This window comes from Coturnix japonica, chromosome 1 (genome assembly GCF_001577835.2).
Source record: "Coturnix japonica isolate 7356 chromosome 1, Coturnix japonica 2.1, whole genome shotgun sequence".
Taxonomy (NCBI): Eukaryota; Metazoa; Chordata; class Aves; order Galliformes; family Phasianidae; genus Coturnix; species Coturnix japonica.
In genome coordinates this window covers 14,249,451-14,275,186 of record NC_029516.1, presented here as the reverse complement: position 1 = coordinate 14,275,186, position 25,736 = coordinate 14,249,451, and the positions used below count along the sequence as shown (strand labels likewise).

The 25,736-nt window shown below is 43.0% G+C and overlaps 1 protein-coding gene across 4 annotated transcripts in view; it reads right to left on the bottom strand.

Moving 5' to 3' along the window:
* Nucleotides 1-25,736, bottom strand: part of GRAMD4 (GRAM domain containing 4) — a 66,056-nt gene that overhangs the window by 30,381 nt on the left and 9,939 nt on the right. For 3 of the 4 annotated variants that reach the window (XM_015851874.2, XM_015851883.2, XM_015851893.2), the window contains exons 2-3: nucleotides 14,436-14,646; nucleotides 6,194-6,314 (exon numbers count right to left, since the gene is read on the bottom strand). In XM_015851874.2, the coding sequence (XP_015707360.2) occupies nucleotides 6,194-6,314; nucleotides 14,436-14,597 (283 nt within the window). In that variant the 5' untranslated portion in view covers nucleotides 14,598-14,646. Of the gene's footprint in view, nucleotides 1-6,193; nucleotides 6,315-14,435; nucleotides 14,647-19,378; nucleotides 19,503-25,736 lie in introns of those variants that run through there. The other variant, XM_015851900.2, reaches the window with a different exon arrangement.

Sequence of the window (25,736 nt, the reverse complement as noted above, 5' to 3'; positions counted from 1 at the left end):
GTTAAAATAGCAGCAGTGCCAAATACCATTGGATGTATCCTGTCACATTTACACGGGGAAACACCAGTGCTTAATAAGACAGAAATAACTCTGCTACGTCTATGTTAATTATGGCAAATCTCCCTTTAACCCTTTGAACAATTACTAGAGTTCAAGTACATTGTCTAACAGGTAATGAACATACTAAATATCTCAACCACCAAACTGGATCTCAGTGCCAGTGCTAGAAGCTACCTCCAACATATGGACCTTCTGCCTTTGCCCGACTCCCAGTTCAGACAGACAGCCAGTGTTTTAAGTGTGTCCCAGTCAAGCCAGTTGTACATTGCAGACAAAATGTTAATAATCTGAAAATACATATATTTTTACTGTCATAGGCATTGAACTGCTTTTATTCTTTATCCCAAACTCCAGCAGTAAATAGCACAGTGAAAGACATGGGAGTGCTCCACCATTTGAGGGCTGGACTAACACACTGTTCCAGCAGCTTCACTTTATTAGCTGTCCTTTCTTCTTTAAGTCACCTCTTAAATTTATGAGCTTTCAAGTTGGTGCAGATTTTTACAAGCACGGCCTGCAGGCTTTTGTTCATACTGGGCAAAGTGCACAGCTAATGGTGGTGATGATGTTGAAAAACAGTGCTTTGTAGCTGAGAATTTGTTCTATCAAATAGTGCCATTGTGCTCTTTGGAGCTGTTGTAATCTTCATGGAAATAAATAGGATGTATTACTTTTGGAGCAACCTACCTACTTCCAACACACTACAGTGTGTTGAAATATCATTGTGGTCCATTTCAACACAGACCATTCTATGACTATGATACTACTGCACAAGTATCAAAAATGCATTCTCCACGCATTTAGCTACTCTTACAGAACTCTCATTCCTCTTGCCTCAAGAACCTGTTTTCATGTTGTCCTACAAAACTTACCCTGCACTGTTTTATCTTTAGCTGATCTTTGCTCAACTACATTGTCTGTGATACGGTGAAGAAAATAATAAAAAAAACACTCTTTTTTTAAATCCAACCAGACTACGCATGAGGACAAGCAGTAAGACACTTGAATGCTAATGAGATGAGACGGAGGGAAAAAGTCAGCGAAGCTGGAAGATGGAAGGAAGAGCTTTTCATTTTATTCCATTTGCAAATGCCTTGCTTTGTTAATTCAACAGTTCTCCTTTGCGGTCAGGCCTCCTGCTTGCTTGAAAGAATCTCTCATGCAGAACGAGGGGGGAAAAGATTTTCTAATGGGAATACAGCTGTTTCATGAAGCCAGAGAGGTAGACAGGATACATTAAAAATGAACTATGTTTATCTAGCGCACATCTTTTCCTCCTTCCTCCTACATTCTATATGAGCACTTTGTTAAGAACGGAGAAATGAAACAGTTAAATATTTAAAAAGAAAGAATAAAACACAAGCACATTTTCACCACAAGCTTTCTGCAGCTCAGTCCAGCTTACCTGCACACATCAAACTGAAGGGAGCTGTCACTTTCAGAAACAGCTAAGCCAGCTCGCTTTAAGCCAACCTATCTCAAATTTGGCATTTAAACAAACCCCCTTTCTCCTTTTGCTCTTTTTTCCCTTCTTCTCCTTTCTTCACTGTTATGTTATACCTCCATTTACCTTCATTTACTGTTTTTTGAGTGTTTTTTTGTTTTGGTTTGTTGTTTTTTCTTTAAGGCAAAGCTCCTGCTCCATTATCTTCAATAGACATAGCTTTGGGGAACCAATTTCTGAGTCTCTTAGCATACACCTACAGAGAGAGGCTCAGACTTCCTCTGCACTGATAGAAGGCAGAGCTGATCCAGAAGCAGCAGCAGTGAAGGCTGAGCCTGACCTTTCATCCAGCTGCTCAGTGGTGTGCTATTCTTCATCTCAATAGCAGAGTTTTGTGTTATGTGTGAAGTGTTCTTTTGTCTTACATGATGAGGAAGCCTAATTTTAAAAGCACATCTTACTCAATAAAATCTATGCAAAGTAGTGTGGTCTCCTCTCTCACCACTCCTGTTGCATCCCAGTTGGACCACGTGATGTTAGAAAGAACTGAGATGTCTACAGTTGAGCAGAATAATTATGCTAATGTTTAATTAGTTACCTTACATTTACATACAGCTTTTACAATTGATCTTTATTATGTTATAATAAACACAGAAAAGACAGGAGCATTTCACTTTTGCGATGGGTTTTAATTTAAAAAGCTTCCTGAAAAGATGCCAATTACCTTAAAAATCAACAGCTCACTGAGATAGATTCCACTCCTGAAACACCCGCTGTGAGGTTCTCTATTGTTAGATACACTTTTGTCAGCTTAAAAGTCATGAGAACTACTGCTCTGTGAATTCTCAGAAATTTCAGAGAATAAAAACGCCAGAAGAGTCGCAGATCCATCCAAAATGAAGAGAGCTGTGAAAAATGTTGTCGTTAGTGCAGGAAGTGTTTTCACTCCGTGTTTTTGGCAGAAGAAATGAAACAGGCTATAAACATTTCAACGCCTGGCTCAGGAATAGCTGCAGACTCTCCAAGACTTCTGCGTTACTGAACCGAGCAGGGAAGGGCAAGTTCTACACAGAGCTCCTAAAATCTCCAGCCTGGTTATACAACAGAGGCAAACAGTGTGGCGTCCACACCACCCCACTCGAGGTTTCAGCCACTTCCAGCCTCACAATACATGAAGCCAAGACAGGCAGCCAAAAATACAAAAAGAAAGCAGGAGGAAGAGCATGATGCATCTACATAACACAGTGCGTAGGCAGCAGCTGAGGCAGCGAAGGAGCAAGTTTCAGAACCAGAAACAATCTATCTTTGTCAGCACAGTGCTGCACTGAGATAAATTGCCCCCACAGAAGGCATCAGAGGAGCATGGGATCCTCCTGGTTTGAGCCCCCCAGGCTTCTGGCATCTTCTCATAACCGCTGTCAACAAGTATTGGGCAATATCTAGAGCAGGCTGCACAAGGTAGCCACAGAACAGGACTAGCCCAGGACTCCATCCTGCTGCTGGTGCTGCGCTGTGAATGCAGCCTTGGCAAACCTGGGATCTCAGAGCCAAGCTGAGAGAGAGCAAGAGCACAACCCATCCTCCACCAGCTAGATAAAGCACTGGACATTTACTGATCTCCCAGAAACACCCCTGTCAGCATCTGGGAGTTCAGGATATTAAGTTGAGGAAAAAACAAGGCTGAGGTGAAGGTGCAGAGGCACTACAAAGCATCAGCACACTTTAAGAAGGCGGGTTGCTTTATCAACTCCCAATTCTACTCTAGAGTTTCTGAACCGAAGGTGACTGTAGGCTGCTGAGTCAGTAAGAAAGCAAAACTTGCACTGAAACCGTTCCTCTGCTGTTCTCCAGCTTTGCTGCTGCAGCAGGTATTTGACCTTCCTATCAGGAACAGTTACACCAAGGGTACTGTGACAAAGGGATTCCAACACAGCTTCACAGTCAGTTTGTTGCATACAATTCCTGTGGCTGTGATAGGAGCTGTTAGCGTTTCTATACAGAACAGGCCTTCAAACAGAGCAGGATGCAGAAATCCTTGTGGGGAAGGACCTTATTTCCTCCCAAAGCATTTCAGTCTCATGCCGAGTTCCTTGAGTTCACCAGTTCACGTCACCAGGTGACTCTTCTCAAAGTCACCTGGTTTGTTTACTCCCAGCTGCTGCTGCCATCATCTCCTCTTCCTTGAGTTGCTAAAATTAGTATTGCAGCAGGCTTGAACATCCTTCAATGAGAATTAGCTAATGCTTCACGTGTGCCATAAGATGCGTGCCAGCCCACAAAGCATGCCTGTAGCACAGAGTGCTGGCATAAACTAATATCAGCCGCAGAACTGCCCTCTGCAGTCATGCACAAACACAGGGGAAAAAAGCCTTCAGTGAGGTAAAAATCCAGAAGGATATTGCCTATCCTTTCATCTTCCAAATGCAATAGTAGCAAATTAGGTTTCATTTATCATTTAGATAGGGAAAGTGTGAAATGGAAGCACTGAAAGTTAGCTGTTATAGCATCGTTCAATGGTTTGTTCATCTGTACTAAGCATGATCTAAAAGAGCAAATACTACAAACCCTGCCAACCATATTATATTAGTCTAGCCACCCCAGCTCAGTCTCCGTCTTCCAAACCCAAACCCTCATCTAGCAGCAGCATAGTGCCGGAGAGCACACAAACTAGATCGTAGTAATACGTGGCCCTCTACAAATCTATAATAGCAACAGCTCCAAAAGAATTCTTTTGTTCAACCACTTCTATTTGGTGTTTCCAGCAGACAAAGCTCTTCACACATTTCGTTCAGCAGACATTTAAACATTGTTCTGCAGGAACAAATCACTGAATCATCCACTTCAGTGCTGCAATCTCATACCCAAAACGTGTGCTGTCATCACTTCTATAATGAGGCTCGGAAGGACCCATTAGATTACGCAGATTAAGAACATTCTTGTACAGACAGGAAAAGCAACTTCAGCCCTTTTGGCTGGAAGAGTCAGATGATCCCTCCCATGCTTAAGATGTCATTATCTGTGATCCATTCCTCCTCGTGAGTGACAGGAGGACTCCTGTCAGCGTGAAGCTTAAAATCCTCACATTCCCAGTCACACTTTATTTGCATTTATAGCTATGGAAGATGCTAAGTAATGCCTCTCCACCTTCACCTCCTTGGGTTCTTCGATTTTCTCTTTAGAAAGGAAGGAAGAAATTCATTTGGCACCATGGATGAAGATATTCTCCCTTTAGACAACTATGTTATTCTGTGTGTGTGTCAGGTAAATATTTGCTCTGGACTTCCTTTCCAGCTTTTAGAAACTCTGGTCACGTGTAGATGTGTTTTACTGAAAATATTACTGAGCCAAACTGCACTTTTTACTTATGCCTACTAACAACCGACTGTAATTTAGGAAAGATCAGCAATCTGCTACTCACTGAGCTACGCACTTACAAGCATAAAGTGACCTGTAGCTGTGCATCCACATACTATACAGTGGGGAGTACACCTAATAGTGTACTACCCTCCAACTCATTAATCTCAAAGAAATAAGGAAGAGAATTAATAAAAAAATACAGGAATCACACTCAAAAAAGTCAACTCCTACTTCATTCCAGCTGGCAAACACAGTTCTATATTTCAGCCCAAATTCTGAAGGGGGTAGAGTGGGAGTGAGGAGTGAGTTTTTCCTGTGCTTATTCCTTTACCAGTTTATCACACGTTCTTTTGTTTTTCTGTACAGAGTTGCAAAAAAACTCAACAGGATAAGAATGACTGAGGCTAAAGCAAAGCCAAGGCTTCAGGAAAGAGCTCTTGACGCAGCAGAAAGGCTGGAGTGAGACTGACCAACCCACCAGAACCACTCCTGTTGCCTGAACTTCGAAATGTATTCTCAATTATATTCCTTATCTTTCAACTTTGAGGTTTGTGATCAATATGCAAAACGAAAGGATTCAATTACAAGTGCTAAAGTGCAACCACTTTAAGAAGTGGTTTAAGAAGGCTTTCAGACTACAGCATAAGCCTGAAAGTAAAAAATATTTGCAAAAATGTGTGCCCTACACATTTTTTAGCTCCTGTAACTACACACTAAAGGCTGCAAATGGATTCACCAGCAGTGGAAGTGTTTGGCAACCATACAATGTTTTTATAGCAAGATATATGTCATAGTTCAAGCCAGAAATGAGTTCTGGGAAGGCCTGCTTTCTCTTACACACCACATTACATTAGGAAATCACAAAAAGTCCCATCTGGTTCAAAGATAATCTGATAACAGTAGCTTAAGCAATACAACTCCGGGGGTATAAGAAGTATGAGGTAACTTCAGTACTGCACAGATGAGTTAGAATTCAAATAAATTACAACCAGCTTTTGCTTGATAGATCAATCATGATACCTCTTCCAGGTTATCGGTGGAAGCTGATATCAGCTCATGATACATTTTTGTCCAGTTTCTTCATCACACCTCCCTTTTGGCACGGGAATAAAACATCAAAGAAATATTGCCAAAAGAAAAACGAGTCACCTAGAATTAATTTCAAGTCCTCGAGGACATGCTGAAGGTAAACATGAGTATTAAATTATTTTAAGACTTCAATCTAGTTATTGAACAGAATCTCTTAGAATTCTAATGCCATCTTTTGCATCATGTCTTTTTTCCAGCAGGCCCAAGCCATTCCTTTCCACAGAGTATTCATTTTATACTTACGCAAGAAGTGTTTTTCCAGTAAGGCTATTTCCAGGTGACCTTTGATTTCATTCAGTCTGTCAGACTCTGTTCTGTTAAAGTCCTGGACTCCTGAAGCCATGATGATGGTCCCTGGACCAGCCTGTAAGAAAGTCAGAACACACTGACAGCTCAGAGGCACGTTTGGTTTTGGTCATTTAAATATATCAACTTACATCTGGTGCAGTAAACAGACAGCCATGGGAGAAACATACAAGTATCAACAACTCTGCATATCTCTTAATCTGCATTAAATAGCCAAAAATGAATGAGTGAAAACTAATCCAACGCGCAGCATCTCTCCTATGTGAATCTGAATGATGCAAACCTCAAGGTTTTCCTGCCCCCTTATCATCTATGCTGTGTCATCATTTACTCTTTCTTCTAATGATCTGAAAAACATAGTTATATTGTCTATCTCCCCTACCCTGTTAAGGAACAATGTGACATACTTTACACGTTCAATTGAAAAGCTAGAGGAAGAAAAATTATTCTAGATATTTACTCTGAAAGAGCATCATGGAGGACCAGGTGAGGGGATTCAGGAGGCTGATTTATTGCTGTCACCCCCAGCATGGGAAATACTGCTGGAGACAGGAATTAAAGAGCAATGTCATCAGTTAAGAACAGCAGTGACAACTGCCACCTCCAGAAAGTGAGCAGAGAAAAAAAGTGAGCCCACACAGCAGAAAGCAGGTGATTCTGCCCATTTCTAGTGAAGTGAGCATTTTCAGAAAGCAGGGAAAGGAATGCGTGAGGGCATCTCCTCAGCAATGATGGCTAAGGCCCTGGCATGCACTGCCTGCTGCTTACATGAAGGCTGCCAATGAGGTTTACAGGAGCCCGAACTGAAGTGTATTACAGAAGCCTACATCTTGAAAATGACCTTCAGACAAAGAAAGATCCATCTTAAATGCTTCTCCAACCCTTGTTTACCTCTGAAAACATACGGGAGCTCTACTGCTTTCTGAAGTCAGCTACATACATACAACTGTGACAGTTTAATTACATACTTACATCAACTCAGCTGATTTACAGGAGAGTTAATTAAAATACATTTGCTGTGTCTTAGGAAAGGATGTACAAAGATCACAGGCTGCAAAGCACTTTTACTGGTGGGAATGATTAAATAAAGCAGTGTGGAAATACCTATTAAACATCTGTTTTCTTGCTCAAGCTGAACAGATACAGTTTAAACCTCAGAACTGACTATGAAGTCAAATGAAGAAGCAGTGGACATTTACTGCAGGACGCCTTCCTGGCACCAGCTTCCCACCTGGATTTGTTTCATATGGTGCCAAGCAAGGATGCTATTTCCAGTCCCAAAAGTGCCACAGTGACGCCCACAACCATGCAAGCTGTCAGCCCTGATAGTGAGAAGCTGTCGGCACTGTGCTGCTCCCAGCTGGAGCATGAGCATCCCAGCAGCATCACAGAGCAGGCAGAGCCCACAGCCATACTGTTATGGGGAGATGCACACAGCATCCTGCTGCACAGGTACCATATCTCTCATCCAGCCAGTGAGGTGCAGCACTACAGGCCACCTGACACTGCTCCAGCCTGGTGAGAAGCAGCAGTTTATTTCCAGATGAGCACAGGATGGTGATTAACCTCAGCGTTGTTTTCTTATCTTAAAAACAGGATCATACGCATTCAGTGCTGTAGGATTTAGTGTTACTGCTTGCTAGACACAGAGCCCTGCTGAGAAAGGTGTGGCAGAAGTCAGGCAGCAACACCTTGCAACACACTACAGGCAGGCAAGAAGGCAGCGTTATAAAAATGCAGACTGCTACCCAGACATGAAAGCACAGATTTTATATTGTGACCGAGTTTTTATCACTCTGTGACTCATAAAGGAGGGAGCTAAACACACTTGGCAGAGGTATGCCTTGTGCAAGAGGACAGCATCTTCTGGCCTTAGCATGTAGGATTAGATATGGAACCGGCTAAAGACACTGCTGGGAAATACAAAGCTAAAAATAAAAACCAAAAAAAGCCCCAACAACATAAAGGCCAGAGAGTAAGATGCTACACTCATCAGGAATGCTCACAAGCTTTGCACACTGGGCCATGTAATAGCACGTGCTGTGATACTTCAGCTGTACTGCTAGAGGCACACAGCTCCTGCCACACTGCTCCCTAGTCCCCAGCCCCAAGCAAAGCAAACAGGATAGAAAACAGGTGAGGAAGGAGTGGAGGGAGAAAAGGGATAGTACGTGTCTGAGATATTCAAGTTTCCACCCAAGTAACGGGATAAAAATCAGCAGGTACACAGAGAGTCATAGAATGGCTTGGGTTGAACCATAGAATCATAGAATTACCCAGGTTGGAAAAGACCTTGAAGATCATCAAGTCCAACCGCAGCCTAACCAGTATCCTAACTCTAAAAACCCTACACTAAAAAGGACCTTAAGGATCACCTAGTTTCAGCCCTCCTGCTGGGGGTCTTTAACCCCAAACGACCTAAGTCAGAGAGAGGAAAACATAAAAAGATCAAATATGAGGCTGCTTGCTAAGAACGCCAGGAGCAACATCATACAAGTGTTGTATAATAAAAAAATGGTTTAACCTGAGTAGTTACATGAGATGCACGGCCATTCCAAACTTAGAGACACCATAAAGTATTGCTGAACACAACCGAGCAGGGCCAAAAATGTGAGCACGTATAGGAAAGAGAGATGGGAGACATTTAAGCAGATGGCGCCTCTGTCACAGAAGCTTTTCCTCCACACCAACACACCTTGCTCTGTCAAGAGGTGTTAATGGGCTAAAATGATAAGAAATGTGCCTGTTACATTCACTGAAGGTCAGCTGCCTGCCTCAGGAATGCATAATTGACTCCACTCACAGGTTAATAAAAAACGTTTCTGTTGTAATTCCTGTGTGAAGTGGGTAATAGCATTTCTTTCTTCAGCTGCTGTAGGACAGCACAGGGACTGGGATTGGATTATCACAACTTCACTGTACAGATGCCCTTTCTTGCTTCTGCATGACTCAGTAAAAGCCTTAAAGGCTTCCACAGATTTCTGCTCTTCCATACCCTTCTGCCTCTCCAGCTTTGACAATGTTTGACACAGGGACCATCTTAAAATGTTGGCAATCACAATTACTTAGCAAAGATGAGTTCACAGTGCCTAGGAAGCCAGCAAAATGCCACAGAGTCAAGCAGGAAGAGTTTGAGTCAGAGGGGTTAAAGGCACATTGCTGATGATGACAGATCACCTCTAATCTGCAGTCTGAGCTCCTGCTCCACACCACATCCAGCTCCAGGTCTGAAGGCAGATGTCACCGACCCACAAATGTGCTTTTAAAGCCATGTGCAGGTTGGGCTTTTAGCAGCGATACCTCTCAACCTGAGTAACCTTTACCTTCTGTACACCCTTGTATCCTGAGAGCCCTGGCATTTGCCTTTGGGTGCTGAGCACCACAAACACCATCACTGCACAGCTGCAGCAAAGGCCTAAGGAACTCCACTGCTCAGCAGATACGGATGCATCTTCATCTGCAGCGCAGCACATCCCAGCATTACACAGACATGCAACTGTCCAATTCCTTTTATTTACTCACACAATAAACATCACATGGAGATTTTTCTATAGGAACATCTAACAAGATGTTGGACTTGTTTGCAGGTTTGTAATTAACCTATTAGAGAGGAACAATTCCCAAATGAAACAAGTACTGATGCAGGTAAAGATGAGTGCTGCTTTCACTGCAATTTGCTCACCACATTGGTTGCCACACCTGGGGATACCAGATTAGATACAACATTCTGCCTTTCTCTCCCCTTCCCCAACAAAAACCCTCACCTATGAGAGCTGCCCAAAGTGCACACGACTTCTAGATTGCTCCTTTCATACACCCACACGCTATGAATTAATTGCTTTTCTCAACTGACGCTGCTCAAAGATTCAAGGGTTCAACCATGGCTGCCGCAGGTACCTGCTGCAGGGAAGGGAAAAACACCCAGCCAGGCAGCTCAAGAACAAAGCATCCGCATCAACTGTTAATCCTCAATAGCTGCTCTGGGAAGCACACCCAGAACAGAGAGCTCACAAAGCGCTGCTAAATTTTGCAAGATCTTTTTTTGTTGTTATTTTAGTGGCAGCTTATTTTATCTGTAATGTGCGCCTGAGTCTTTATATCTTCAAATCATTGTAAATGAGGCAACAGATACACAAATGTTTAAGGTTTTAATTGACATGTTTCAGGAAAAGCCAAACTGTACTGGAACAGCAATTAAATTAATGTTTGCTGCACCATAATAACTCAGATTTAATCCTAGCGCACTGGCAGGGAACTTGCATAAGTAGATTAGGCTGCTTTCAGTACAATATGCCAGGTACCAGAGAGCTCCAATTGGAAATTCTCACTGAGTTCAGTGCAGGAGCTCCAGGGGCTGAAACACAAATTTGTTCTTCCCCTCTTCTGCCGAAGGGGATGTGATCCTCTGCTGTACTGAATCCACTGGATGTACTAGGAAACATCTTCTCCCTCTTACAAAAATGGAACACTTTTAACATTAACAGTGCATTAATTCACCTGGATCACAAAACAACCAGATACTATAAAGAAGGCAAGACAGAACTGGCAAATACAAGGACAGGCCATGATTGCCAGGGTGCAGTCCCAGCCCTGAAGATTTGCATCTTAGCAAATCAGGCTGCAGATGATGCATCTATAAAATAGGAAACTGTGATAGCACTGAATGAAAGGGGCTTTAATTAATCAAGTAATAAATATTATGTAAAGTTCCAACGTCACAATATGACAAATGCTAATACTTTCACTATAAAGAAGATGGAATGGACCAGGTTACAGTTGATTCAATAATTGAGATGTTTTGACAAAACAAGCTTGAAACAGCAGTGCTGCATATAGAGCTGAATGTCCACATTTCCCAAAAAAAACCTGATGCTACAGTGGGGAGGAAAGAGTAACCTGGAAAGTCATTCAAGAACTGAAAAATGCTTTGCTAAGAGCTTGTTAACCAACAGAGTCTGGGCTATGATGTGGTCACAGTGCCCAGGAAAACAGACACCTAAGAAAGTAGCTGCTATCCCAGAAATACAAGGTAGTAAGGGCAGAGAGGGGAGAAGTACAACCTAGTCTATCTGTAGGCATCCCAGTTCATTGCAGGGGAGCTGGACTAGGTGGTCTTTAAGAGTCCCTTCCAACTGAAACAATTCTATGATTCTATGAGGTAACTACTCAAGCAAATGGACAGCCAGTAAGTTGAAACTGAACTAGTTCAAGAGCAACAAATATTCTGAACAGTACAGGAAATTCTGAACAGAATTCAAAAGAAATCAAAGAAAAACATCAAATCTTCAACTCCAGGGCTCCCCTATCAGTGCCAACCTGTTCCTATAGAACAGGTAGTTCCTATAGAACATAGAAACCCCCCCTGTGGCGCAAGTGGTAGAAGTGCCGCTCTGCTACACAGAGGCTCGAATCCCGGGGGCTGGACTCGATGATCTCTAAGGTCCCTTCCAACCCGCACGAAACTGTGAAACTATGAAACAGCTGCTTTGCCCAAATACAGGTCTAGGTGTTTACTATGGAGCTAAATAGGTAATGCTTACAGTTTAAGATAAAGCACACAAGATTCTTTCATCCAGTCATCCCTTCTCTGTCCACAGGATGTAAATTCTGCATAAGATGTGAATTTGCAGGACTAACTCCCACTGCTCTCTTTGCGGCTTGTGACTGAACATTCATTTAACTTACCGGAGCTGGATCACAGAGAATACTCTTCTCTGCACACTGGTAGTGTGCTGCAACTATAACCTTTTTTGACAGGGCTTATTCCTCTAAAGACTCCATTTGTGACAAGTTTTTCCATGTGTTTGATTGTGATTCTGTGTGCACTGTATACATACCCTTGACTGAGTACCACTGCACAAGGGCCTTTCATTCATGTCACTGCTGTGCTGTTTTAACAAACCAAGGTCTTTCTTTAATGGCTCCATAATGACTAATACACCAGACTGAAAATCTAAATGAAAAAGTGAAGGGCAAAGAAGAAGCCTTTAAAAAAGAGATGGCAGAAGCAAAGACATCCATGTGCTGTAGATGCAGTTACAGGGACTAAGACTCAAAGTTCCACCTTTACGTTCAGGTCTAAGCCACCAATGTTGCTGTTTCCAGCCCAGCAGTTCCTCACTCAGATTTCAAGAGAAAGAATGAAGCAACAGAAGTGAAAATACAGCACCAGCTCACCTGCACATGAAAACACACGCGACCTAACTTCCATTTATGCACAAGATTTGCACTGGCTTCTGTCTGTCTTGAAGAGCTCCCTGTAGCATTCGTTGGGAAGAAATCAACCTAACATGATCTTTTCTTGATCCCTCTCCCCGACAGCATAATCATAGTATAATGCTACAGAGCTTACACAGCCTGTGAAAGGCGACCACCCTGTATAAGCAATCTAAGAGTTGAGTTTTAGTCACAGAGAACAGTTTGGGCAGAACTCAAGCATCTGATCTCAACAAGAAACAGACACAATTCAGAATCCCTCTGCTCACACGATCTCAGACATTATTTTAACACTGGCTTAAATACAGAATTACTTTGGTTACTCCTGGCAACTCTGCAGCACTAGGGATTATTTCTTCTCCCTTCATTTTATGGGTGGGCAGCAGTGCTTGGGAGGACAGAAACATTCCAGAGCCAAGTGGTAATCCCTCATACTCCATGTGAAACTTAGCCCTTATAGTTTGGGTCTCTTTCCTCATCTAGGTTTGCTTGTTTTGCCACTATCTGTAACTCAGCTGCTGCTTTTACCTGGTGGTTCCAGCATCACACTGGCTTCGGAAGTCACTAACACCATGAGCAGCACATAACAAGTTTGATAGCATTCCTGCTTTTCTTCCCTTTCTCTCTGTTTCCTTGTGCTCAACTGTATCCCACAGAGTCAGATCAGGGCACTCCACTTAACATCATGTAATCAGCCAGCCAGCAAAGTGCTTCTCTTCAAATTGGTTTCTGAAATTGCTCAGCTCTGCACACTGAGAAGGTGGCTGCAGGAAAATAAGCCACTACTTACCTAAGATAAATTCAGACAATATCATGTTGGAAGAGTAGTCTCAGTACATACAATAGTAACAAAGGATAGATGCCTCAGGAGGGTAAGAGCAAAGGAAGGGTATTCAAAAGACCTTCTTTGTCTGAGGAGCTTGATGATATGAATACAATAATGTTGTGGTTTTTTGTGGCACAAAAATGCTCTGTCATTACCACTTGTTTGTTCAACTACCATAGGAAAGAAAATCTGGCAAAACAGCTCCATATGAGCAAAGACTGTTTTGAAACTATACATTAAGGGAAAAAAAAGCACCATTAATAATAGCCAATGAACAGGATATGAGTTGCCAAACCCAAAGGAAATGCTTAACCTTACACAGACTGAAATCTTTCAGTTTGATTTCTCTAAGCAGTGAGTATGCTTTGTGCTGCTTGAAATACAAGCTTTCAGATAACAGCTGGACCACATCTGGGTCCAAGAACCACACTGTAAGCTCCCAGAGTGGAACAAATCCTGACTGCAACAGTTAAATTGCCAAGCTGTAATTTAGATCATACCCAGTAGTCCAAGTTCAAGGACCACAGTCACATAAGAGGTTAAAGGAGGATTCCTTATATTGTTTAGGTCTTTTTTAAAAACAATATTTAAAAATTCCTGAAGCATTGTATATTATTATATTCAGTTGCTTCTGCTTACAAGTATCAAAAAGTTGTAGCAGAAGAGTCTCACGTAGGGTTAAGACAGCCATGAAACACATCAGCATCACTGGATACAACACTCCAGTAAACAAGGAGGTGGCACAGCCCTCAAGTGAAGCCATCAGAAATCATATACCAACAGTTCTGGGCAGTAGTATTTGAGCAGTTATGAGTTTCTCTAACTGAAAAGCAACCAGAAGTCTCTCCTTCATATTAATTAGTATTTTAACAAAGCAACTAAAACCTGAGAGCATTCAGAAGCACATCCAAAGTTAACAGACCTGTTCTTAGATGCTGTAGACTGACAACAGCAACTCTGCTTTTAAGAAAGTACCTTGAACTTTCCACAACATGGAAGTCTACTTAGAGCTTTATTCCCAATCCACAAATCTTCAAGTGTTAAATCCAAAATACAAGGGGCAAGGAATTATTAATTTCCATGTTTGTTTTTTTTCTACCCAACAATGACATAACAATACTTAAACCTACTACTTACAGGGTCTCTCAGCTCTTCATTGTCTCGGGGTGATGTTCGAGGTATTTTCACTGGGATTTCATCTCCACATTCAGTGTCAGAAGCATTTGGAGACTCTGCTAAATCAAGGAACTCATCTCTCTTGTGACCTCTGAACCTTATTTTGTCCAACTTCTTTAGCATGTTCAGCACTGCACTTTTCTGCTTTACCTTAACATGACGGTTGGAGTCTCTGCAAGAAGCAAGACAACAAGAGTACTTTAGAAAGCGTGCAATAAGCCTAAACACATGCATTCTGTTAACTACTTACTTACAGCCATCTTTTCAATAGCCTTCCTGTCACTAGAAGAAAAAGCATTCGGCTTTTTAAGTTCTTTTTAAGAGGCATCCTTCTCCCCAACCCTCCCCCTAGTGTAACAGATGCAGTTTGTTTTCCAGTAGTTGATAACTTACCATCTTCCTGCACATCTTCCCCTACTGTTACAGCCTCTATCTCATGGCTATTTCTAAAGACAGAAAGGGAACAAGCTCACAACCTGCCCCTAAAACAACTGCTAAGAAGTCAGCTCCCAACAAGTTACTTTGAACAAAAAAGGTTCAGTTGATAAGTTCACATTCTTCAGCTTGTTGACATGTCTAATCAAAGACATGAAAATCCATTACACATCACAACTCATCTTTAAATTCCCTGAAAAACTGAAGAAAGAGTAGCAAGGCTATCATGACACTCTCCTACTTCAGAGTAAGATAAAGGAAGGTAACGAGGACTCACTGAAGAATGCTGTCAGTTAGATCCACTCAAAAGATCCCATCAAAAAATTACCGATGAATTTGACATAACATATTCAAATATACAGCCAAAATCCTTAACAATACCAATATTTCTCTGCTAAACTGTATTGAACACATATAGGGATGGTGATTCCACCACCCCCCTGGGCAGCCCATGTGCTCCAGCACTGACCCATGAGGAACATCACTTGTGACTGGTCACCAGCTGGATTTAACCCTGTTCACCACCACTGTCTTGGCCTATCCCTCTAGCCACTTCTTACACAGAAAAGATTGTACCTATCCAAGCCATGGGTTGCCAGCTTCTCCAGGAGAATACTGTGGGAGACAGTGTCAAAGGCTTACTGAAATCTAGGCTGACTGTCAACTGCCTTTCCCTCATTCACCGGCAGGTCACTCAGTCATATAAGGAGATGAAGGCAGTCAAGCAGGACCTGCATTTCATGAACCAGTGCTGTTTGGGTCTGTTCCCCCAGTTGTTCTATGCACGCCATGTGATCACACTTGAGATGATCAACTCCATGACCTTATCTGGCACTGAGGTCAGGCTCACAGGCCTGTAGTTCCCCAGATCCTCCATACAACCTTTCTTATAGATGAGAGTCACATTGGTAAACCCCCAACCCTCTGGTTGACCAAGATTGATAAACCACCTCCACCAGCTCCCTCAGTACCCTCGGGTGGATCCCATCTAGCCCCATGGATTTTTTCCCTCTTCTAACTGTTAATATATTTGTTAAAAAGCACTTAGTTTTCTTTTACTATGGTGGCCAGGTTGAGTTCAAGCTTGGTTAATGCCTGATTTTTTTCCCTGTGTATGCTAACAACTTCTTGGCACTCTCCCCAGGTTGTCCATCCCTTACTCCGCAGGAGGTGGACTCTCTTTTTCTCCTGGAGTCTCAGAAAAAGTTCCCTGCTCACTCATGCCAGTGTTCTTGCCCCTCACCTCAGTTCATCTGACAGCACAGGGAGATATCCTGCTCCTGCACCCATCAAGACTTCCTTCTTGAGGAGCATCCAGCCTTCCCGGACCCCTTTACCCTTCAAGGACTCGAGCATAGAGAGCCATGACACAGCTCCTTCCTTGCCGGTCTCTTTAGAAGAACTTACAGCCTTCTATTACAGCACTCCAGCAAGGGAAACAATCCCTCTATGCTTCAATTAGTGAGCCTCATTTTAACCTCCTCCTTCATACCTGCTCTAAAGCCCTCAACCCTACCAGGAGAAGCATTTTGCTTTTCAAAAGACAATATAAGAAAGATGAACTAATATATGTAAACTCATTGTAATTGTAGCTTTCTAAGACACTGCACTGTATCACTTATTATTTAAACTGGGCACCTTGAATCAGTCCAATTCAGTGTTGTAAACTTATCCTGCTGGGTAACAAAGGTCACAGACTCCAACTTGAAAGTTAGTTCCTTGATCACACCACCTCAAAGCTTCCATGGACAGTCTATTGCAAAGTGGGCAGTCTTTTCCTCATGTGCACTATTCTCCTCAGCTCCGAGGCCTTCACATGCAGGATGCTTTAAGACTTTCACAAATGAACATCAACATTCAAACCAGATCACTCTTTCTGAACCTGCCTTAACCTGCACCTTTGCCAAAGTTTATTAGCACCCTTGAACAAACACATTTGAAACGAATACAAATTCCCCACAGCGCAGCTGGCTAAAGAAAAGTCTTGCTTTATCAGAGTTGCAACCCTCTGTTTATTTTTCCTCTTCAACCTCTTGTGGTAACTCACCCCAAGGTTATTTTCTACAAGCTGCTTCTCTTTGAAGTCCTATTGCTTGTCAAAGCTAAGTCTAAAATAGAAACACTTCTGCTCATTCATTGACTATATGATGAAGAAAGTTGTCAGCTATCACATCCCAAACTATCTCTAGGCCCTGCTATGAATAGCAACTCCAGAACAAATGCTATCAGGCAAATTTAAACCCCTGATAAGCACTGGCACAAATGCATTATGCTCCCTCCATCTCAAAGATCTCCATCACCGTTCAGCTGATGTCACACAGTATGCAGGTCAGACCCACAAGAAGGCAGTTCACAACCAGACTCCTCTAGCCATCACCCTTGACATCACTGCACGAAGACGAAATGAGGACGGCACACGCTGCCTGGTACCAACAGACACAAGCATCCCAAGCCATCTCCACCCTCCTGCAGACAAAGCAGTTGGCTCAAGGTTGCAGATGAGCATCTGTCCTCAGCAGGGCTAGAACCCTCAGATTTCCTTGTTAGGGTTATGCTCATCTGCTGCTCCCCAAAACCAGATCTGCTGCAGGACCTTACCCACCAACAGGCTGGCACATACAACACTAAATAGCAAAGAATTGCATTCCTCGGCATATTTGTAAGTATTTAAAGAAGACACCGTTACACAGAAATATCTATTAAATTATAATGTTAAAACAATATGATCATCTTGTCTAAAAATTGTTCAAATGTAACAGGCTCCCAGATTGCCGAGCTATATTAGAGAAGAAAAACTTCAGCTTGCCAACAAGAAGCTCCTATAGAAGCTCATTCTTGGGCCTCAAGCCAAACACGTGCTCTCAGATAGGCTTTTCATGTCAGCAGCCTATTCTTGTAACAAGCAACTTTTTCTTTTTTAGATGAAGATCGATAAATATGGCAACATTTCAATAGCTTCGCATTCACTAGAAGAAGAGCTTCTCAGAGATTCCAAGTGACTCAGATGAAATCTAGCTAAGCATGAGGAAGCAAATAAGTCTTAGCAAAACGTAAGAAATCTATTTATAGGTCAGAATCTGGCCTTGTAAAACACAGTAACTAAATACCAAAACACCTGCTTCACCACCACAGCTACTCATCCCCTTGCCCTCTCCCAGCTCCCCATCCATGTCCCAGCCCCAGCCAGCTCAGCTCTGAGTTTCAGGCTGTTTCTAGAGAGATCCCATAGCAGCAATATCAAACCTGACAGGCAGCTTTGTACATGCAGAGCTACAAGCAAGAACGCAGGCCCACAGCCCCTTCTTGTCTCAAACCAACCATCAGCAGAAAGAAATGCAACTACTTTAACTCTGCACATTGCAAATGTATGTAACACAGCAGCATACTACAAAAATAATACAAGAATTAAGACTGGTATCACCTTCATAAACTACTAATTTGAGCAAAATAAAAGCAAATTCTTGCAAGACAAGATTAATTCTGGAGCAAACATTGTAGTATTAATGCAAGCAATGACAGATCTTTCCCACATCCAGCTCTGTCACGCTAAGCACAGGGTGCAGCACGACAGACGCTGACTCTGCAAGATTGATTTAGGTCCAACATCACGGCACCACAGCCAGATCTCCTAATACTAGCAAGCCCTCTGTCATAATACAGTGCGGCTATCTTACATTAACGTGCTTACAGACAAGGCTATTCAGGCAGCCAGGTTTTCTGTTTTAAGAAGGTGGCTTTCATTTCTCTTGTTGCAGTGGCAGAGGTCAGATCAGCAAAATTAAATACCAGCCTGTTAAAATTATCCTGGCTCCCAAATCATCCAGTAACAAGGTAGGCAACAGCTCACGTACTTATTTGATGAGCTTGGTTAGGGAAAAAGGTCTGCACTTTTCACATTTAAAAGACAAGCAAATGCTAAAACAGCAAAACCACCTTTAATAACAAACCGCCTGATTTTTGGCAGGTCTCGAGTTAACACCAGCAGCCCTTGCTGCCCTGTGGAAGAAGCAAACGCAACCTGTACTTGCCTGAGTGCGGACGACTCATTCCCTCCCACGAGTTGCTTAAGGGTTTCAGTTTTCTTTTCTCACATCCAGACTTTGACACCAGAACTCGCTGAATCTGAATACGCGGCCTGCTAGACCAGGCTGAAATGCTGCAACTGAAGTCTGGTGTACATTTTGTCAGAGGAAGGACTCTGCTTCACGACCCTTGCAATCTCTTCATCTGATAATGAAATGCAGAGGCACTATGCAGACAGCATCCCCTTGGCACACATTCATTGGGACTCCACGAAAAAAAGAACACGTAACACTACAACACCATAGATGAACTGCACATAAAATCAAAAAAGGCCACACCAGGCTACGACACAGAGAAACAGCCCTCAAAGCACCTGTGCTCCTATTGCTTGAAAAACAATACTTCAGAAAGCTACAGACATTAGCGCCAAAATAGATCTAACATACCCCCGCTTCTCATCTTCGCATTTCATTTTCCTTCACATTCTCCTTTTAATCTCAAAATGTCTTTCTACAGAAGTCAGAGAGCTCTGGTATTCACTAAGAGCTCAATTGTGTGTGTGTGAACAAACACAGGCAGTGTCAACACCAGGACATTTCAGCCTTATCACGAGGGAGGGACATGCAAATGGAGGGAGTGGATAGCATCAGGCTTACTTAAAGTATTCACTTCTTTTCCAGTGAAGCCTATTTTCTTGACAGGAAAGCAGGGACACCACAAGACATGTAGATGGTCCATACGTGTCACTTGATAGAGCACTGAAAACAAGGCTTGACGTGCTTAATTCTGGATGTGTCTAATTAAAACAGGAGCCCTAAGTGGAACACCTACACCTACAATAGACTCAAAGGGCAGCTCCATACAGAGCTTTTGCGCGAAAGGTTCCCTCTTTCTTACACACATTCCTCCAGCTCTTCTTTTTAATGGACAGAATCTCATCTGAAGCCATTGTCTGAACATTTTGTACTTATTAATATTTCAAAAACTTTAACCGGAGAAAGATCAACTGACTGCACCGTGAGCTCCCTGGCTGTTCAGTTCTTTCCCCTGTGCACACAGTTCTCCCAGTCTGCTCTCCAGATGGTTCAAATCTGTTCAGAAAACCAAACCTTATTTACAGCTTCCTCTCTTGAACAACAGGAAGTGGTTTTATGCAGATAAAGTTGGTATCTTTCAAGAAAACTTGGCATTAAGCTCAATTCGAGAAGACACTGAAGAGTGGGGGAGGGAGGACACAAATTTATCCCAACACAGTCCTATCCTAAACCTCACTGTGGAAACACACATCTCACCTCAGCCCTACCTCACATGGGACTATGCAATACATTGAATTCTCCATTACTGTTTCCCCAGAACTCAGGCACCAGGCAGCACAGCTCCCCTCCTACCAGCACCTCACCCACACACTGACCCAGAGCCTCGGAAAGGAACGCTTTAAGTGGGCAGCTGGTTTCTGAAAGCAATAATCCTTACCTGCCATCAGAGCTAGGAAAAAGGCCATGCTCTTTATACTCACTGGAAACAAACTGCAGTCCTCTGGGCCAAGCATCCAGTCAGGCCAGGCAAGAGCAGCGTATAAACACCTTCCAAAAGTCACAAAGGTTGCACAAGTGCCCTCAATTTCTCACATCAACAGGCGGGACTTAACCTTCAGAGCTCAGCTCTCTCCAAATGTTCAACTCACCACAAGCTCATCCAGAAATTAGTCACTGCTTTCATCATGCCACAACCTGCTACCACCTTCCTCAAATTATCTTACCCTGGCCCCAGAGTCACAACAGGATGCATCCAGTACACAGAGCAAACTATTTTCTGAGTAACACCTGTCAAAATCACCCAATCCTTTCAGGGTCAGGAGTCCTTAAAACACTACACTTGCACAGGGATCAGCTCTGTTAAGGAATTTTTTGGCATGAGAGATTCTGTTACCAGTTAGGCTACCTACCTTAGGGGTGTGGAGAAATACGCCCATTAATTCAGGTTGCCTTTTTTTCCTCCCCCCTCAAGTTTAAAGAAAATCAAATGAGGAAAACCCAGCCAGAATATTCTTGCCAGCATTAAGGACATCTTGCAGGAGAAAGCACCCCACTCCCACAACACTCGATTAACACCAGCAGGAAAGAAGCAAGAAGCTGTGCTTGGATGTGTTACAAGCTTTATGAGATGCAGCTATTAATTGCTAATAATTTAAACTGTTGGAAGGTTGGGAGAAAAGTGGAAAACCCGTTACATCCACTACAGGAGAAACCCAGACACAGGAGACAGAAGTTTAAAACACTGATCTTGACTGAGGTGAGGTTGTCACAGCAACCATAGTGCAGCCTCATGAATATGCATTACTCTGAAATCTATTTTTTCCAGTAGTCTCATGTGTCATTCAGCATCCAACATGAAGCTGCCTCAGAGATGGACCGAGGTAGTACAATAAAAGCCATTTGTCTTCAGAACATCCTCTTTGGGTGCTGTGGGCAGGAGGGACAGGGGGTGCCACAGAACATGGCATCATATTAAAAGGCAGCAGAGTGCGGCTGCAGGACTGGATTCTGGCCTTGCAACAGAGTTCTGCCAGTGGTCCTCCAAGGAAGGCAGAACTGCTGCTCCCACTGCTAAGGGCAGTCCCAGACAGATGAAACATTGGGGGCCTGACTTGATCACCACTGGAATACTATGGGATGAACAGAGCGGCCAAAAAAACACACCACCACCATACAGACATACCTACACAGGTCACATGTCAGTGCGTGAAGAAACTGAGAGCAGTGGCAATTGCAGCAGTGGCTATTGGAGATGCACTTTGTACTTCATACTCCAGCTGGAAAAGTCCACCTCCCAAAACACACCTCTTCTGAAAATACATTGACACCTTACTTCCACCAGTACCACTCTCTCATCATGAAACAATATTAGCAAAATACACTAAATTAATCCCTCTGTAAATTGATTAAGTGGCAATTCTAACTCCTGAACTAGGGAGCTCATTTTTCTCGAGGCACTCATGTGAGAAAGTGAAACATTTACTCTTCCCCCTGAAGAGCACCACCAAAAATACCCTGTCAGAAAATCACTTTGCCTGCACAGATGAGCTGCAGTGACAGGCAGAGCCCACGGATTTAAACCACAGGACAGCAGGCAGCTTCTTAGCATCTGTGTTTACCAGCTCACGCGCTGTCCCGTGAGCATGGTGAATAACCTGTCAGAGGGGTAACACATAGCAATAGAAATAACAGCCAGACACCCACCAGGTGAACACTTCCATCCTGGTCAGCTGTGCCTTCCCTGCAGGGCCTTCCCCTGGCCGAGGCTGAAGGCAGCTCCAACACAGCTGACACTCCTCACTTCCACCACAGCCTTTCTGTCACTTGGCCGCTCAGTGCAGTTTATCAATTCACTGCTGATCCAACTAATTTCTGTGTTTGCTTTCTGGCAGGGTCGGTTTAATTGGAGCAGACAGCCATTCAGCCTCACAGCGGCGCATGTTATTGCAGCCCTCACACCTCCCTCACAGAAGAGGCTTTGGTCACAGGCAGAGGGAGAACGTATCCTGTTACAGCAGCCACCTGCACCCAAAGCAGGTTCAACAACTGTGCAACCTCACCCTGAAAACAGCCTTTATGAAGCTGCTTGAGACATCTTCCAGAATCAGGCCCACAACAGCTTCAGTCCCTCCTTCAAAGGATGGGTGGCAAACGTGCCGCAGACAAACACAGACAAAATGCATTTGTCAGTCTCTCACTGATTTCTGCAGGCTGGCCAGGGGCACTGACTGTGAGGATGGGGAGAACAGCAGCACCAGCTCAGCAGCTGCCCATAGGGCAGCATGGCCCTGCAGCTCAGCTCTGGCCCAGCTCCAGCACAGAGCACGGGCAAAGCACCACGACTTCTGCCCACAAAAAGCAAATGGACATGGGGGTTGAAGGGACCACTGGCACAGGGCAAGGTTATGTTCTCACTACATCCATTTTTCCACTCTTCTACTGGAAATACACAAAGTTTACCTTGATAATAACGTTGGCCTTTTACATATAATCTGTTTTAAAATAAACATTTGAAGTGGAAAGTACACACACTAGCATGGAACATCTTAATCAGGGTACTAGATTTATTATGAAAGGTGATCACTGCACTGTTTATAAAGTGAAAGCCCTGTGAGCTCCTTCAAGTAAAAACAAGCGCAAGCTGTCCAGACCAAAGCAGTTAAACCTGTGGAAATACGCAGTCAGCACTGAACAATCTGAACAGCACAGTCATCATCTTTTAATGATAAATACAGATAAATTAAAGGAGTGCTGTGCCAAAAGGCACCATGAACGGTGAACCGTGCTGCAAGCTAAGGGAAAGGCATTTTGGCAACAGCCTGCTGAGGTCTATGCAGGATGGTCTGGAGCCTCTCAGAGAGGTCTCCCACCAGCAGACAAGTACTTCAGCTCACAGCTCCCCATTATCTTTGGAAACAGAACAAAAGCGTAAAAACTGAAGTACAGCTTACAAGAATGACTACATAGTCACTCTGTAATAAATATTTCAACTTGCTATTAGAAATATAGAAGAGAGCTAAAAGGCACACACCTAAAGCAGGACACAGCTCACTGCAAGTGACTAATGCAGCGATCCTCAGTTCAGCACAGCTAAGAGCATGCAGCTCACTGCCAAAACAGTCTGTCCCAGCCCTTACCAACAAGCATCAGCAGGGCCACGTCTGTGCCCTTTCCATGCCAGGCAATGCATCAGAAGCTACCTATGCATTAGAGCTGTTCTTAGGCAAGAGCACTCAAAAGGGATTACTAAGCTGTCACACAAGATCACAGATAGTTAACTGCTATTCTAGATACACTATAACAAAATGAACTCCTCTAACTTCTTATTCACAATTCAAATATAGGGTTCCCCCAGATCATTTATCTATTACCTAACTGAAAACAAGGCTATGGGCAAAAATAGAGAGTATAGAAAGATGATTTTACAGGCTTTCCTCAATTTAGAGAGAACTCAGCAAAAGTTAGCGATAACAGTTTTATGAGTAACCAAATTATCATGAAACAATCTATATGTGAACTTTCACATACATGTTTTGAGGGTGTGGGGATTCTACTGTCATCGGAAAGATCTGAGCCTCTAAAATGTCTGTGACGTGCAATAAAACTTATCAAAAATTAACAAGTACTGGAGCTGCAGTGACTACAGAAACCAACAAAACAGAAACCTCAGCTTAATTCCTCCAGGCACTGAGCTCATAAGGAATGTATATAATCCCCAAATCCCACACTGCTGTACAAGAAGCAGGGCTGCTTTTCATTCTGCTCCTTTCCCCAACAGAAACCTGAAAATGCTCTTCCAGTTAACTCTACAGACAAAGAATTGAGGAGGCAGGAAAAAATAAATCACTGCACAGATTAGGAAACTATGTAGTTTTCAAATTCCTCATCATGTCAACTTCTAAATGAAGACACGGCGAAGTATTGTGTAAAAACTTGCAAAGATAACATGTAGAAAGGCATTCTGCTAAAGAATGTTATGCTGCACAACACATGCAGGAGGAATTTGTCCATATAAGTTAAATGAAGAAATAACAGAGAAAAAGCAAGTAGCATACAGTAAGTCTGTCTTCCAACAACTTGATTTCTGGCACAGTCTGTACTACCCAGCAGCTCACAAGAGCCATGTAAACTCTTCAAATCTTATCAAAGAGTAAAACACTTAAGGTGAAGCTCCCACCAAACTGATGGAAAAGTGAAATGGCAGCTCCTTTGGGCAGAACTTCATCGCTCCTTCCTTCACACACACTCAGCTTGGGAAGAGATTAGAGAAATAGTATTTCCAACCTCTGCCACATGGAATTAATGGAGAATGCTGTGATACACAGGAAAGCAATTTACTCGTCCTCTAGGTGTCATGGACCTCTTCTCTGTAATTCTTTATGTAAATACATTCGCACTTTTGGCACATTTGCTATAAACTGAACTGATTCGCTGTACCCAAAAGACTTCTGATTTCTGGACTGCAAACAATTGCTTAAATGATTTGGTTATTCAAATGACTTCCCTTAAAACAATGAAATAAGGTTGGAAAACTGTTTAAGCTAATCTCAGTTACAGGAACAAGCCTCTATTTGGTCAAATTTCAAACTGAATCATTCCCTCAGCATGCAAAACATCTACTCTTGTCTCCACGCACAAATTAGTGATCCTGAATTTAAGAAGTAAGCTACGTGCAGGCATACCAGGCAGTGGAGCATCCAACCCTATGAGAAAATAAAAGAGACATTAGGAACATAATCACCCATTATCCTGTACATTAACTCTCTCTCCGTTAGTTAATTGCCTGGGTATTTCATCATAACTGCAGACCTTTCTGTTCATGTACTTACTTTAACATTCTCTGGATAGCAAAAATCAGTGATCTTTGCCATTGAGTCTGATTCTGCCAAGAGGTATTGATAACCTGATTTGTCAGCATCTCCTCCACCATCTCTCCCACTCACCTTTGCTTGTTTAAAAAACAAGAAACCAATTTTGGTCTTACCACTAACTACTGTAAGCAGAGGACAGGCACTAGAAATCCACGCATTTCTGGATGATGCTCACAATTGTGAATGGTTAAACAGTCAGGGGGCAGATAAGTATAAACATTAGCCCAGGTAGAAGTTGTCCCCTATTCCACCAGCAGTTATCGACAGGTTAAGGACATGGGCAGTGCCAGGAAGTGAGACACAGACCTGCTGGAGTGTGTCCAGAGAATGGGCACAAAAATGATCCAAGGGACGGAACACCTCTCCAACAAGGACAGGCTGAGAGCTGGGGCTGTTCA